The following is a 16817-nucleotide window of genomic DNA, read 5'->3' as shown; positions in this document are numbered from 1 at the left end:
TTGCAATCAAACTTATTTGTAATAAGCTTAAATTTCAGTAGAATAATGAAATATCTACGTACCTGATGGGTTGTTGTTGTTCCACAAAAGATTTAAAAAAAAAAACAGTTTAAATGAGTTTTTTGTACAATATTGATCATGTCAACGCTTCAGGCGCATCAATCATTAATTGTGGGACACGCTATTGTTTAAGTACTCCTGTTAATTACTATGCTAGTATTTCCAGCGGAAATTGCACTTCTCTCATTCATAAAAAGTAGTGTCGTGGGAAAAATAATCCCATTCTTAACACACGCAGCACAGGCGCTTCATTTGAGACTCAACCTATTTTATGCTCGTTGTGCATGTTTAGAAAACTTTTAAGGAAAAAAAAATACTTTCAAAGAAATCTTTCATGCTTGTTGTAACAGAAATGCAATGTTTAGCAGTTTTAGTATGATATTAATTCAATCATACCACGGTGTTCCGTGTTACATCAAAAGCCACAATTTTGGGCAATTTCACACATTATTTACAATTTCAATATTTCACCCTGATAGAATTACTCTAGGCTCAAGAAACTATCTTTGAAATCTTGCTATACCAGATTTAAGCCAATTTAAAGCAAATCTAGGGTGTTGATATTAACAGACAAATCCTAGATCTTGTTAAAAAAGGATTCCTTCACATTTTTTGTATAAATTGTTTTCTTTCCACTCAAATCCTAAACTGGACATAAGACAAAAATTCATTGTCTTTTCACATACTTCCTTTAACTGATAGTATCTAAGTCACTGGGTGTCAAGCATAGAGATTTAACTGTAACTGTTCATGACCACTTGTTCAAACTGAATTATTCATTTTGCTTATTTATAGTTCATTACCATGTTATGATTTAACTTCAATAACTTTTTTGTTTGCCATCAGAAAGTGTTATATTTGGTATAGAATTTAAGGGAAATGCATGCCCTTTTATGTAACACACATTTTTTATTTATAAAGCCAAATATTAATAAAATTTTGCATTATAAAAATTAAAAATTAAAACTACTGACAAGTCGTCAGTCGTTACATTTCAGACTGGAATAATAGATCTTTGTAGAAAAAATAACATAAATTTAAATTTAAAAAAATGGATTGAAAGAAAGTAATGCACCAAAAAAAAAAGTGTTAATATGTGTTTAAAGCAGAAGGAAATGAGACATTTAAATGTTGGCTTTAAAAAAACATTTTGTTGCAAATAATAAATTGTTTTGGTAATTTTATTTTGATCGTGAGAGAGAATGGCTTATATAAACTTGTAAAGGAATAACATTAAATGTTCACGTTTTATCACCCATAGCAAGCATGAGAATTAGTGATAATTGATCATTGAGTTAGTTTTAGAAATGTATTTTGTTGATAATTTCAATATAAATTTACATTTAAGACTTTTGAAATAGTCCTCTACTTCTTTAAACATTTTGGTAAAAAAAAATCTAATTTGAAATTTTGCAATTAAGTCCTGTAAATAATGAGTAATATACAGAGAAAATAAAAATTCCTTAACTCTTTGGCTCCGGAATTACTTCTGAATTATTTGCCACTTTTGGACGGAATTAATTTTTCCACCATTTCAGAGTGCGCTACTTTGCTTCGATATAACTTGTATAACTTTTTTATTTATTATTGGAAAATAATAAATTTGATATAGAATTAAAGAGAAATGGATGCTCTTTCCATTTCTTATGTTTTCTAGTTTGCAAATCATGTTTTTGTAATTTTGGGTTTTGAATATAAAAATTAAAAATGAAAAACTCACCGACATTGAAAATATCCATCCAAGTGCATGTTACAAGAAATTTATTGTTCAAATTGAATCCAAATAGCTTTTTTTCTCATTTTTATCCATTTGTTTACAGAACACCATAGAAGAAACAGCAATAGATGCAAAAAATAATAAACTGGAACTAATAATCCAATGTCACTACTTTAATGAAAACACCCATAAAAAAAGCAACACTCTTGGAACAAAAAACTTTTACCCTAAAACTAGTCCAACTGTACAGCATATATATATTTATTATATTTTCTTCTTAAATTCTTCATGTACTTAGTATATAAATATTCCTTCTAGTTGCGATATTCATGGAAGCAGTCAATATGAAGTGTGGGTTCAACTCCCATCCAGCGCAAACATAAACCGTTCTCCCTGACCTACAGTGTTTACATACTCTGTCTTTCTTTATAGTTATAGGTCTCCATTCTCTGAAAATGGATCTTATTCTAGCAGGGGTGTTCAATTTAATCCTATGGTCAGTATAGCTATTTATTTTGCTGACAAGACTATCAACAATGTGATTGTCAATGAAAAAAAAAAAACATTCCAGCTCAATAGATGCAGTGCTGACTAAGTCTAGGTTGACAACCCAATTTCTTGATGGAACAAATCTGAAATTGATCTGTTTCAGTGCCTAGATGATAGATCTAGAGATCTACCTCTATCTGATTAGATTTAGATCTAGATGATGTAGAGACAGCTAAACTATTTCTAGATCTACATTGAACATTAGCTGGGGGTGGAGCTGCTTCTTAGACTTAGGTCCTCCTGCACCGTTTGGCGCATTGGGCGGAAAGCTGTCTCCATAATGATCTGTCACTGGCAATGTCTGAAGCCTCCTCCCACCTGGTGTCCACTGTTCTGAGGTCCTCCATGAAGGTGTGTCGCCAGGTAATACGAGGACGTCCCTGTTTGCGCTTTCCTCGTTTTGGCTTCCATGTTATCGCAACTCTTGGTGTTTGTAATTCATTTTGACGTAGAACATATCCCGCAAACCTCATGCGACGCTCAGTCACAACCTCACTAAGTGTTCGACTCCCAGTTCGGCATAGGATTTCCTTGTTTGAGATCTGGTCTGTGTAACTGACTCCCAAAATCCGTCTCAGCCATCTCTGTTGAGCCACATTTAGTCTTTTCTCAATTTTGACAGATGACTTCCACGTCTCACATGCATATGTAGCAGTTGGAATGACAATTGTGTTGAGAAGGTGTATTTTTGTCTTGAGTCCAATGCAGACATGCCTACAGTCCCGCATTATGCGGAACCGTCCCGCAAAAGCATTTAAAAAGCTCATATGTTCCGCATTCACGATTTTTTGTTCCGCCAAGTCTGAATTCCGACACAAAAAAAAATAGCAGATTTTTCATTATTTATTAATAATACGGAATGCAAAATAAAATATATCATATATCTAGGTCTGTGTTTATTGTTTACATTTCATCTCCTCCCGGACCCGGTGTGTCCTAAATTTACGAAGATATGGTTGAGCTAGATCTAGACATAGATCTAGATCTAGTACTCTAGGTCTAGATACTAGATCTATTCTTAGAATCTAGACTCTAGAAAGTGCTAATAAGCCTAATGTTCCATTCAAATCCCTTTCTTTTCCAGACAAAGGCGCTATTCTAACAGTAACGTGACTAGTCTGGTTTCTTAGGTTTCTTAGCTTCTAAACTTAAAGACTAAGTTAAGTAATCTAAGTCTAAGAAAAGGATATTTTTTCAAATAGGTTATTAGAGATCTAGACCTAAATATAATTAATTAACTTAGACACAGTAAGGCTAAGGCCTAAATAAGGCTATATATATATATCTACTTATTACATAGTCTAAATTAGTAGTATCTAGATCCAGCACTAGATTACTAGATTTAACTAGATTAAAGATAGATGATACTAAATCTAGATCTATCTTAGTATCTAGAGAAATAGACATAGAAGGTGATAGATCTCTAGAATTCTATGCATCATTATCGTATGTAATAAATTTAGTTCTCAATTAAGTCCATAGATCTAGACATAAATATTTAGATCTATAATATTATTATTATAATCTGTGTTCTTAGACTTAGAGGACTTATTTATTTTATTAGATTAGATGTAGGTCTAGTCCTAGACTAGTACTACTAGTAGACAGACTCTTAAATTATTTTACATCTAGCACTAGAGACAACTTCTAGAGTGACTAGAGTAGAGCCCTAGAAAAGCAAAGGACATAATTATGAATTAAAGGTTTTCTTACTTTTAATTATATTATACTATTTACATAAAATTTATAACAGCAAACTAGTATTGTTATTAAAGTAATATAATTGAAGTTTTATTTATATTGCGTACAAACATAAATGCGTGTATGTTCCACATTGGGGCCCAAAATTCCACATTTTCAACCTGAGTGTTCCACATTCTGGGTCTTGGGGGTAGGCATGTCTGCCAATGGCTTGGCTAGTCCAAATAGACTGCAGCCTTTGGAAAATGCTCCCTGCCTTTCCTATTCGGCACGCTACATCATGGTAAGCATCTCCATCATTTGTTATGATGCTGCCAAGGTACATGAACTTGTCCAGCTCTTCAGGCTTTGACTCGCCAAGTCTGACGGGGGACACCCTTTGCCTTATATCCCACTCGCATAATTTTAGTGTTATCCAAGTTTATGTGGAGGCCAATTTTGGGTGCCTCTCTGTCTAGGCTCTCTGTCATTTCTTGAATGCATTTATTTGTAGCCCCGAGTAGTGCAACATCATCAGCAAAGTCCAAGTCCGTCAATCAGAGTTGTTCATGCCATGGAATACCCAAGGCAGTCTGGTTCATTGCTCTCCTCATTATGTAGTTGATGGCTAGGAGGAAAAGGAAGGGAGATAAGATGCACCCCTGTCTCACACCTGTCTCGATTGTAAAAAACTCTGTTGTTCCCTCTTCTGTTTTAATGCAGCAACTAGACTGATTGTAAAGGTGTCGTAGGATCTGGACGAATTTTTCTGGGATACCGTATTCTCTAACTATTTTCCATAGTGACTCTCGGTGGACACTATCAAACGCTTTTTTGAAGTCCACGAAACTGATCGTTAGCTGTTGTTGGTACTCAAGACTTTGTCCTATGATATTTGGTAAAACGAAAATCTGCTCTGTACATGATCTGCTCTTCAGAAACCTGCTTGTTCTTCTCTGAGCCTTTTATCTACAGACTGTTGAAGCCGTCTCAACAAAACAGTGCTGAAAACTTTGCCTGGGACAGAGCGGAGAGTAATACCCCTCCAGTTGTTGCAGTCTGCCTTTTGCCAGTCCTCTGGGACTTTTGAAGTTCGCCAACAGATATTTAAGAGATCAGTCATTCTGTTAACAATGCACTGTCCCCCATATTTTAGCATTTCTGCTGATATCATGTCTAGTCCTGGTGCTTTGTTATTCTTTAGCACTGCAATGGCCATGGTAACCTCCTCAGCAGTTATTGGGTCTGGTCTTGACCTTGAGATCATTGTCTGGAGATGGGTCCTTGAATATGTAAGTTAGGTCTGGCGACAGTTGGTTAAGGGTCTCTTTAAAGTGCTCTACCCATCTTGCATCCTGTTCTTCTTTCGTTTTGCCTTGCTTGTCTTTTATTGGTGCCCCATGTCCACCCTTTGCTCCAGTGAGATCTCGGACAATACGATGGAGGATTTTTGTGTCATTTCTGCTTGCAGCTGCTTGTGCCTCTTGTCCCTTCTGCTCAATCCAGTCCCGTTTATCTTGCCGACAGCTTCTCTTTACTTTCAGATCTGCTTCCCTATAGGCTTCATCAGCTGATAAACTTCATCATTACTAGACCTAGCCCTAGATTCTAGATCTATAAATTAATTTACTAGATCTATATAATTAGATTTATCAATATCACCATCAGATGAAACAAAATCACTGTCATCTGAATTATTATACTTCTTTATCAAAGAAATATTTAGATCTACAAAGTTTATATGGCCTTGGTTGAAGCTCCATGTTAAAAAAAACACGCACACAGAAAAAATAAATGTCATCTCTTTACAAACTTTGTACAAAATAAAAACACGTTAAATGAAGGAAATTCCGGATGTTTAGCAAAGGGAAACTATTCTAGATAAAAAAATTAAGCAATAAAAAACATGAATTGGAGAAATAGAAAAGAAAAAAATAATTTTAAATAGCCGATGCCCCCAGCATTGGTCCGACTTTTTTCCCCTTTTTTAAATCAACGTCCTGTGCGTTGTTGCGGAGCCAAAGAGTTAAAGTATGGTTTTTTTTTGGCACAACTAAGTTATTTCTATTTTAAATGTTTTTATTATTATTTTTTAAATTGTTAAACAACATTTCTTTCTTTCTTTTTTTTTTTTTCTTTCTTTAAGCGCTGTTATATTCTGAAATGTTAAAGTTCATTGATAATAAAGCAGAGGATGTAGAAAGTCCACATCTACATCTTGTACCCTCGCGATGAGTGTAATTTTACGAGTTGGTGCTGTGAAGTCTGTCAGTGGTCAAGAGTTGCATTATGGAAGTGGAGATGAGGCATCATCGTCATATACTGAGTAATTATTTTTTCTTAGCATTCCTTTCTCTAGCTTATAAGATAATTATTTTAAACATAACTTTTAAATAATTCTTGTAATTAGAAATTAGCATATCTTTGAAATTTTTATCAAACTAAACTCAGTGTGTGTATAAATTATATCCATTAATAATATTTAGCCCTTCTAAGACATTTCTTTTTAGTGTTGATACCTAGAAGACAAGACTTTGTATAGGCATTGAGGAGAAAACTAGCAAAAAAGTAATTGAAAGTGACAAAAAAAGAACATCTTATCAGTTTGGTCTAATTAACTCATATTCTTATATTGTATTTTTCTGATATTCTGTGATCTATTTCCTTAGCTATTGAGAATTCATAAAATTCCCTTATGATACTGCCATAGTAAGTCTTTTTTCAGGAGAAGTAACTCAGTATCAAAGCTCAATAGAAGACTTTAGAAACTGGTGCACTGACCACTTTTTAGAACTGAATGTCACAAAAACTAAAGAACTAATAGATTTCAGAAGAAACAAACAAATGATACACAAAATACAGATAAACTATATATATACTGATACAAGTTAACTTATACAAATATCTAGGTGTCATTGTTGACAACAAGCTTTCGTTTGAAGACCACCTTAAATTCTGTCAAAGAAAATTGCCCAGCTGCTATTTGTCCTATACAAATCTGCTAATATATGAAATAACCTGTTGGCAAGGCAATATTTCATCTAAACTGTTGCACTGCTTAGACAATCTTATAAAAAGAGCATCAAAAACCACAAGCGCAAAACAACCATATTTAATTGAAATTTTTGAGCGATAATATCTCAAGTAGTTGGGAAAATCTTGAAAGACAACAGCCACTCACTCCATCATATCTACATCAAGTCATCGTGAATCGGCGACTTCTGTCAATCAAAACTTGTACCGAATGGTACAAAAACTTGTTCGTTCCTTACTCTGTCAGACTGTATAACACTACTCATTGACTAAGAAACATGAATAGGATCAAGACATCTGTATAGTCACTCAATGAACTTCTTATGTCTGTTCTATTTATGGGAATGTATTTGTTGTTGTTTTTATTGTAATCACAACAAATTTTTGTTTTTCTTAATTTTTGTCTATTGCTAGACAGATTTCAGGGAGTTTTTCTCTCTTTAAAGCATTTCTCAATGCCCTATATATATAACGATTGTTGAGTTGCAAAAATCTGTTTCTTGTGCATGTGCCAAACGCTCAACCTATTCACATATATTTTAGGGGGGGAAAGGTAAGTTTCTAGTGATTAGTGGTTTAGGCAAATTGCATTCTAAGGCAGTAACAGGTGTTTATTTTTCATCTCCAAAACCTTTTTTTTTTTTTTTTTTTTGGCTGAACATTTTTTGCTTATTATATATTTGAAAGAAAAAAATCTGGCCATGGAAATAAGTAATTTGAAGCTAATTATACTAATTTTAGACTCAAATGTAAAACAAATTTTAAAAAAGAAAAGAAAAGATATTTGGTTTTGTGATTTTTATTATGTTTTTAAATTTTTATAAATTGCTTGATTACAACTGCAAGAATGTCGATGAATATGATTCTCAAACATATTGAGCATGAAAAAAATATGTCAATAATTTATATACAGTGTAATGCTCAAACATAATTATAAATTTCTAACAATTATTTTTATTAATGCTTTTGCTTAAAAGAATTGACATTTATTTCAGCGCTGATGTTCTTGACATTCCACTACCTGAACATACTTATCAAAGACCTCTGCCTCCTTCCAGTACGCAATCTCTTAATAGCTTCAGCTGTTTTGGTCTGCCATACCAGGTAATGAATATTTCAACCAATTATTAATATAACAGTATACCTATAAGGATAAATAAAACCTGCAAGAAAATTATAATATTTTTCTTTATATAGGATCATAATTATGGCATGCCTCCTCCGCCATCACCACCAAGACCAATTTCTCCCAGGCCCCCGTCACCTTTACAAGTCAATGGCATTGTGCAAATGGAAGAAGAGGTTAAGACAACTCCTCTTGTCTCTGTGGCAGAGGAGGTTGTGGAAGACAGTGTTACACGTTGCATATGTGGTTACCTCCATGATGATGGTTACATGATTTGTTGTGACAAGTGCAGGTAACAAAGTCCTTTTAATGCTGGGAAGATGTTTCTTGTAGAAATAATGCTATATATATATATATATATATATATATATATATATATATATATATATATATATATATATATATATATATATATATATATATATATGCATAAAAAAATGATAATTTTATTGTACAAGAATGAATATAAAATAATATGTATTTCAGTGTGTGGCAGCACATAGACTGCATGGGAGTAGATAGAAATAATATCCCTGAAAGTTACTTTTGTGAGATATGTCAGCCCAGAACTCTTGATGCCATCAAAGCTAAAGCCTTACAGAAAAGAAAAAGAGAAGAATTAGCTGGTAATGTTTGCTAAAAAAAATTTTTCTTATTACTCGATGTATATACATCATTGTGTAATCATGTTTCTGTATTCTTTAAGAACTAATGTACCTTACTAGGAAAACTGAAATCCACATCTACACCTCTTAGATTGTGTAATTCAATAATATTGTAATCAATTTCAATATTAACTTTGACTGTATTGTAGTCAAATTATTATATTTATCTATTATAATTATTATGTTATTTTTTGCAATTAATTTATAAAATTTTTTAAATCATTAATTATTATCTTTTAAAATTATACTTTGTTGCTCTAATAATAATTTGCAGTTGATAATTATTGTGCTATTTACATTTTTAAAAGTATTATTTATCTTTTTAATATTATACTTTGTTTTCTTTTAGCTCGTAATGTTTTGTCAGATTCAAGTGCAACTGATACAGATCCTGAAGAAGCAGCCAATGCCCTAGCTTCGATGGGAAAGAAACTTCCTTCTACCAAAAAAAAAGGTCTAAAACACAAGCGCACTACGAAGGTAAAAGATAAACCACCATTAAAATTAAAAATTGGAAAAACACTTGAACAGAAAAAGATAAAGAAGCCTGGGAAAAAAGAGAAAGAGAACATAAAAGCTTCAAAGCCTAAGAAAGTAAATGTATTTTTTTTTTTTTTAAAGTTAAATATAAATAATAATATATACATTTTTTTTTGTTTAAGGATGTTAACATATTTGAACTTTTTTTTTCAAGTTGTTTAAGCAAGGCCAACAGAAGATCAAAATAGGGAAAATAAAAAATAGGCCATTGTTAACGGTAGAGCAGTTGAATGCTGATCCGTGGAATAGTAGTCAAAGGTATGATGTAACATTTTAATACTGTATAAAATAAAATTATGATTAAAATAGATGTCTTAATTATTTCATTCCTTCACTCGCATTCAACAACATGCGCTTTACTCTTTAGCATTTTACAACTTTTATATTGTGTTTTGTGGGAAAAAGTTAATCATCCACATTAGTTATGACTAACATTAAGAGAAACAGCATCAAGCATCTCTAGTAAACTGTATAGGCCTACTTTAAATTGATAAAAAATAAACAATTATGTATAGCTTAGTCTTTGCACAATTATTATAATTATATAATTATAATAGCAACAGAGTCAATGAAAGGATCTTATTTAAAAAAAATAAGTGACAAAAAACCAACAGTGTTATTGAAGTTTTCATTTTTATTATTCTTTTTTTGTCAGTTACAATATTTTAACATCATTAGTTGTTCATTAAATAAATGAATATAAAAGAATATTAGGATTTGTTTTATGAAAATAAAAAGATATGAATAATCTAAACAATTTTTTTTTATTTTGGCAGCCCATGGACTGATTCATATGAACATGCTAATGAAAACCAGTATAGTGCAGCTGTAAAGGAGTTAGTCAGTAATTCTAATGTGGTCAGTAATTGATATGGCTGATAAAAATTTTCTAAACAGAATACTGAGAATATTATCTTTGTTTTGTTCTTTTACTGAACATTGTAATGATTTTTGTTGTACTAGTCAATAAGTTTTTGAGATCCTTAGAATAAATTCTGTTTTATTCAGGTAAAAGATAGTGATCTGTAGTTAGCACCTATCTTATTCATCATCCTATTCATCGTTGTCTATTGTCAACCAAGGTGGCCTGAACTAAGCATTTTGTATTTCCTTGTCAAAATGATGATCAAATACTTAAAATACTGTACTTGTCATCTGCCCCTGTTCCATTTCATGTTAAAGTTTGCCCCTTAGACATATTTTAATATTGAATTTTTTTTTTTTTTTAAATATGCTTGATTTTTTGTTGTTTTAAGTAAAAGAAAGTTATATTTTAATTACTTTTTAATAATAAATTGGTTGTTACTTTTTATTTTAGTTGGATGTTTCCTCTTTACTGCCAGAGCATGTGTTAACACATCACACATGTACAACAGTAGCAGACGTCAAAAAAAATAGAAAGGTAATTTTTTAAAATCTGAAATTGTTTGATATTAGTCTAATTAATATCATTTAATAGTTTATTCAGTAATCTTTGTGCTTTGAAGGATCCAAAATTCTGTATTGTTTACATTTGTAGACTAAAATCAAAAACTTATAAATTGATTCACATAGATATTATTTATTTTCACATATAATACTGTTTCATGGATGCTTGACTAGCTGTTTAAGATGATGCAGATCAGGAGTGTTGTAGTTGTAAAGAAAATAGGAAAATGACTGCCTTTAGTTTCCACAACCACTTGTTACAGAAATTGTTAACAACTTATGTGGACATTGCTTTTCTGTTGCCTTCCTTTTCACCAGCTATGTCTCTTGTCATTTGAATTTCAAGATATATAACACTCATTTTACTTTTCCACTTACTCATGCTTCTTCCTATAAAACTTAGTGATACCTGTGCAATCTAATTTTCACTTTTAAAAGCTGATTACCTTCATGACACATGCAGTTTGTGATGGTTTCTGTTTTTTCTGCATAAGTAATGTGTTTTTTAAAGGGTATCTTTTTAATATCTCATGTGTATTTTCTATTAGTGTGATCTATTGTAATTTATATACGTATATACATTTTTTTTTTCCTAGAATTTTACATTATTGGGTTGTTGTTTTTTTGTTTTTTGTACCTTTGTTTGATTTGTATTACAGTGACCATTGTTTTATGGCGAGTAAATATGCAAATCAATTTTTATTGTTCAATTTTTTTTCACAAATTTTTTAATTAAGAACATTTCAGCCAGCTCACTTAATAGCAAATTTGCTAAGTTTATGTAAAGTTAAATTTTAGGGTTTACTTGGAAAATGAATGACACCCTTGCTAATAAAATTCTAACAATTAATATGGTTTTTATAAGTGCATTATTGACATGTAATTATTATATTTGTTCTTAGGGTCTGATAATTACTTTTTTTCAAGTTTTATTAAAGTGTCTTTGTTTCCTTAGGGTTTAAAAGCAACACAAGAAATTCCTGCTGGTCAGGTAATCATAGAGTACAAGGGTAAAGTCATGCTTAGACATGATTACGATCAAGAGTATGCATTTGTCAATTCATTTAAAAAGTGAGATTTTCTTTTAATTTTATTTATCACAATTTTTTCAAACTTCTGTTTTTAATTGAAAATAAATGTTTAAATTAATAATTGTATTGTCTATATCATAAAAAAAACACTTTTTTTTTGTAGGTTACAGCCATTTGTTCTTTTTTACTCCAAATTGGACGTTGATATTTGTGTTGATGCAAGAGTTTTTGGAAATGAAGCCAGATTTATCAGAAGGTCATGCACTCCGAATTCTGAGGTAAGTTTTGTTGAAGAACTTTTACTGAAAAATTTAAATAATACATCTTTGAAATTTTAGTACAATTATTTTAATATTGAAATGTTAGTATTCTGTGTGAAATAATTTATTATTTATATAATTCTTGAAAAGTATTAAAAATGTGGCTTAGTATTTCAAAAGATGTCAATTTTTTTAGGTCAAGCACTTGTTTGCGCAAGGAAAAGTATATTTTGTAATAGTCTCACAGAAAGAAATTGTTGTTGGTTCAGAAATTACCATTGCTTTTGATTACAATTATCAAGAATGGTAAGTAATTGCTGATGAAATGGATGACTTTCACATTACTCAAACTTCTGTCTGCAATCTCACATCAAATCTTTAGTTTTTAAAAACTTAAAAAAGAACTGTTAGATTTTTTTAAGAAAATCACATTAGGTTATTTATAGTTTTCAAGAAATTGCTCTGAATTTCTTTAATTTTTTTTTTGTTTGTTTTACTTCTATATAATGCACATTGTAAGGATTATGAATGTTACTTATTGAACCAAAACCATTTGACCAATCTTGATAACATTTGGCATGAATGTTCCTAAAATCACTGCAAGGACTCTCCCACAACAAGAAGGCAATATTTCTACATAAAAATACCTTCATTTATTTCTATTGAAGAAAAAAACTTTTTTAACAAATGGGGTAAACCCATTTTCACAGTATTTAATATTAGCTATGAATGTCTGCTAAACAGATAAACCCCATTTTCATATTCTTTTTTCTTTTCATGTGAAAAATATAGTGTTAGGAAACATGTAGCCATATTCGACATAGATCTAATTCCAATGCATTAGATCAGTGATACACAAACTAAGGCCTTTGGCCATATCCGGCTAGTTTTGAATCAAAAAATTTTTTATGCATTAATTTTTGTTGCTTACATTTTTTTTTCTTTAGTTCCTTTTGTGTTGAATGTGCTTGCATAAAAAACAATTGCATTGTATCCAGATTTTGGAAAAAAGTTCGGAATGCCCATAAGTAAGTATTCAAGTAAAATATACATTTAAACTGTTAAGCTCAAATAAATGATGCAATTATTTTATTTGTATTTTGGCATAACATTGATAGTTTATTTATTTATTGAATTTTATTTTAAAGGTCATCAGCTAAAGATCCTACTGTTAAACGTAGAAGACGAGTTTCAGGTACTGAAGTAGAAACCAATTCCTTATTTGAAGCATCTAACACAAGCACAATCCAGGCTAGTCCTAATGAAACATTGGCTTCACCTAATAAAACATTGCCAGTCAAACTTCCTTTACCCACAAGCCCACCTCCAAAACTTAGCAGTCCAATTAAACTATCAAATGTCTCAACCTTACTGGCTGCATCTGCTCTTTTGGACGAACAGCCAGATTTAGCAAAAACTCTTAAACTTGAAGTACCAGATTTATTACATGTAAGTACATTTTACTTTCAAATTCTGGTCATCCTAAAATAAGAAATTGAATTTCACCTATGGCTTTCACCAATGACTATCACTTATTCTTAATTGGCATAAAATTATTAGTAAAAACCTTTTACCCTTATATTGCTGAAACCATTTGAAATTAATACTTATTTTAAAACATTTTATTTTTATGTTTCCTTACATTTGTTTATATAACAATATAGCAAGCACCTCCTCCACCTGCTCCACCACCTGCACCTCATCCAAAATCAGCCACATCGTCTCGTAGAGGTAGTCGGATATCTGAAGAATCTATCAAAGAAGAGAAACCAGAGGCCAAGTTACTGGTTCCTTGTAAGGATAAAAACTCTAAGATAAAAGAGGTAAGAACTTTCATGTGGTCTAAGCATTAAAAAAGAAAAAGATTTATTATCATGAAATTCAATCAAATTGGCTGTTTTCATGTGCAGACTAAAACAAAAGACAAGGAAGGAAAAGACCACCATTATCATCATCAAGAAATAAAAAGAGAAAGAAGACTATCCTGTCGGAGACAAAGCCAAGAGGATCCTGAAGAAAGTTTGGAGGTTCGAAATGATTTGCCTACCCTTGCAGCACTAGCTGCAGGAAATGAATCAGACGACTCTAATGCTGGTGCTGAATGTCCAAGAAAAATGGTAAGTTTTTATAGGTTAAACTGTTATAGTGAAGAAAAAAAATATTTGAAAGATTACACCATTATATATTTTTTCATGGTCTTTGAATTAAGAATAACCTTGATACCTGAGATGAACTATTGAAAAATCAGAGCAGGAAGGACTAGTCCTCCCGTAGTGCTCTGGCAAAAAACTTAGCCATCCGGCGTAGTGCCTCATAGCTACCATACAAGTCGAGTGACTGCACAGGCAAGTCCCCCCCTTAGCTCGCGGAGCTGGGGACAATTTTACAAGACATGCGACACTGTTTCGACGCTCTCTCCACAGTGACGGCATCGGGAGTCAAAGTTAGTGCGGAACCGGGCAAAGTATGCCCCAATAGGACAATGTTCTGTCCTGCACTGCGCAACTATTGACTGCTCTGACCTCCTCAGTCGCCACCATGGATCGTCGTGATCTGGGTGACGCATGCGCTGCCAGACACCACATGCTCTGTCGGATTCCTCCCAGGACTCTATGGAGGAATTTTAGCTAACTTTTCACGACCTGACAAATTCCCCCTCATCGAGGTCGCGGGGCGACTAGTAGCTGACTTTTCGTGTCCAGGCCTGACGCCCACTACCCAGCGCATGGAGCCTGTTCGGGTCTGCTCGTGCCCGTTTTTTTCTGTGTCTGTGCCTATCATGGTTGTATGGTTAAGGCTGTTGGCGGCCTTAGTTACTGCTCTAATGCAGCAGCGTGCATGGCCTATACTTGTGTCGCCACTAAGGGCAAGGCAGAGACCTGCCCAAGCAATCACCGCCACAGTTTGGCATATAAGTTTCCTGCAAGGCAGGAGTGGGGCGGCGCATGTTTCTTGACATTCCCAGTGTCAGAGTTGCCATTAGTCGCGGCGGATTCCGCCACTAGCGTGCCAGGGAACGGGCTAGATAGAGCCTAGCTCGTGGACGCCAACCGGTCCGCCCGATGCAGCCTGCTAAGGCCGCGCCAGTCAGTCCAGTCATTGCCAAAAGAAAGACCTGCGAATCAGCCGAGTCCCAGGAGAACCCCACCAACCGTTGAGTTGGTGTCCAGCGCTATCCGCTTTGCGGAGAACCTGTGAGTCTCTTACTAACCGTTGCCCTGGGGCCCCACGGGGGGGGGGGGGGGGGCTGGACATAACCCCTTTGAGTTCCTTTTACACTTGCCGGCTGCCCATTCATCAGAGGCAAGCAACCAGTACCCTTGGCCACTCCCAAAGAGCGGAGTGTTCACGCGGCGACCACGATGAGGTGGTACTGGAACGCCGCGTAACCTTGATACCAGGTATTTGCAAAATATTTTTGGTTCTTAAAGATTTTAGGCAGAGTTTTTTTTTATATTGTACGAACAGCCACATAAGGGAAAAAAATTCTTTGATGTGTACAAATACAATTTTTTTTTTTTTTTTTTTAAATTTTCACTATTCTCACACTTAATAAATATTAAAATGAGAGCATGCAATATTTTTGTTGTTCCAGACTAGAGAAGAAAGAAAACTTGATGCTATAATGAAAGCATTTGAAAAAATGGAAAGGAGGGAGGAAAGACGCAAAGAAGCCTTAGCAAGAGGAGAAACTGGCACTAAAAAATGTCTGGATGTAAAGCCTAAAAAGGTAATAATAAAAAAAATATATCAATAAAAACTATGAAAATTTCATTTTGCCTTTATTTCATTTAAAACCTGTTCTTTTCTTTTTTTTTTTAAAGGAGCATGAGGGCCATTTAGGTAGCAGTACTATTCATTCCCGCTCAGGTTCACAAGAAAGTTCAGTGGAACTAGAATTGAAATCAGAGACACATGTTGATGAACCAACAGATGTTAAATCATTAGATGCTGGCACTGAAGCAAAGCCTGAAAGCCCCATCAATATAATGAGTAGTACTAGTATGACTTCCTGTCAATCCTCCACTACAACAACAGTGACCATACCTGAGATAACAAAGGCTGCAAAGGAGGAAATTCATCCCCACAAGCCTGTTAGGAAATCTGGAAAAAGGAAGCGAAGGTGAATATATGTGTATTTAATTTTCATATTGAAAGAATCATCATATACATTTATATATATATTTATATACATACGTATATTTATTGTGTGCTTCCTTTTCAGTAGTACATGTAACTTTCTAATACAGGGGCAGCAACCTTTTTCATTAAGATTTGATGGTCCACATAAATTGTTAAAACCTAATGGTGGGTTGTACATAACATACAAAATGCAAACACTAATTTTCATTGATGCTACTGTTGGAGCATAAGATATTTATGGTACCCAATTGTAGAAATGTGTAGCAAAGTATCCCATGCCAAACCTATATTCCAAATTGTAGACAGATCATCTATCGTAGTTGTGTTATGTTTTATTAAATCAGCAGATATGCAGTTTAAGAAAAATCTTTATTGTCATCCAAAGTCAGAGAAAAGTGTCTTTTGCTTTCCCAACTAGCTGATCACAAAGAATCTTTACTAGTTCTCAGTTTTCTTGTCTGTGTTTGTGATGATAGACTAAGATCATTTGTGATGATAGACTAGAATTGCTGTTCATCTTTAACTTAATCAGAACAATTTTTCCCCAATAGTTAACATACATTGCATAACAAATGACCATTCTAA

General features: G+C 33.2%; 1 protein-coding gene across 1 annotated transcript in view; it reads left to right on the top strand.

Annotated features, from left to right (window-relative positions):
- Positions 1 to 16817, top strand: part of LOC106078150 (uncharacterized) — a 49553-nt gene that overhangs the window by 13519 nt on the left and 19217 nt on the right. Inside the window, exons 2-18 of the mRNA XM_013238910.2 lie at positions 6153 to 6332; positions 8035 to 8143; positions 8237 to 8457; positions 8652 to 8791; positions 9180 to 9424; positions 9525 to 9628; positions 10147 to 10228; positions 10689 to 10772; positions 11754 to 11869; positions 11993 to 12107; positions 12286 to 12395; positions 13037 to 13117; positions 13238 to 13538; positions 13754 to 13912; positions 14000 to 14206; positions 15685 to 15819; positions 15914 to 16212. Coding sequence (XP_013094364.2) covers positions 6238 to 6332; positions 8035 to 8143; positions 8237 to 8457; positions 8652 to 8791; positions 9180 to 9424; positions 9525 to 9628; positions 10147 to 10228; positions 10689 to 10772; positions 11754 to 11869; positions 11993 to 12107; positions 12286 to 12395; positions 13037 to 13117; positions 13238 to 13538; positions 13754 to 13912; positions 14000 to 14206; positions 15685 to 15819; positions 15914 to 16212 — 2603 coding nt within the window. The 5' untranslated portion in view covers positions 6153 to 6237. The remainder of the gene's footprint in view (positions 1 to 6152; positions 6333 to 8034; positions 8144 to 8236; positions 8458 to 8651; positions 8792 to 9179; positions 9425 to 9524; positions 9629 to 10146; positions 10229 to 10688; positions 10773 to 11753; positions 11870 to 11992; positions 12108 to 12285; positions 12396 to 13036; positions 13118 to 13237; positions 13539 to 13753; positions 13913 to 13999; positions 14207 to 15684; positions 15820 to 15913; positions 16213 to 16817) is intronic.

The sequence above is a fragment of the Biomphalaria glabrata genome, chromosome 4 (genome assembly GCF_947242115.1).
Source record: "Biomphalaria glabrata chromosome 4, xgBioGlab47.1, whole genome shotgun sequence".
Taxonomy (NCBI): Eukaryota; Metazoa; Mollusca; class Gastropoda; family Planorbidae; genus Biomphalaria; species Biomphalaria glabrata.
This window is presented reverse-complemented; position numbering and strand designations above follow the sequence as displayed.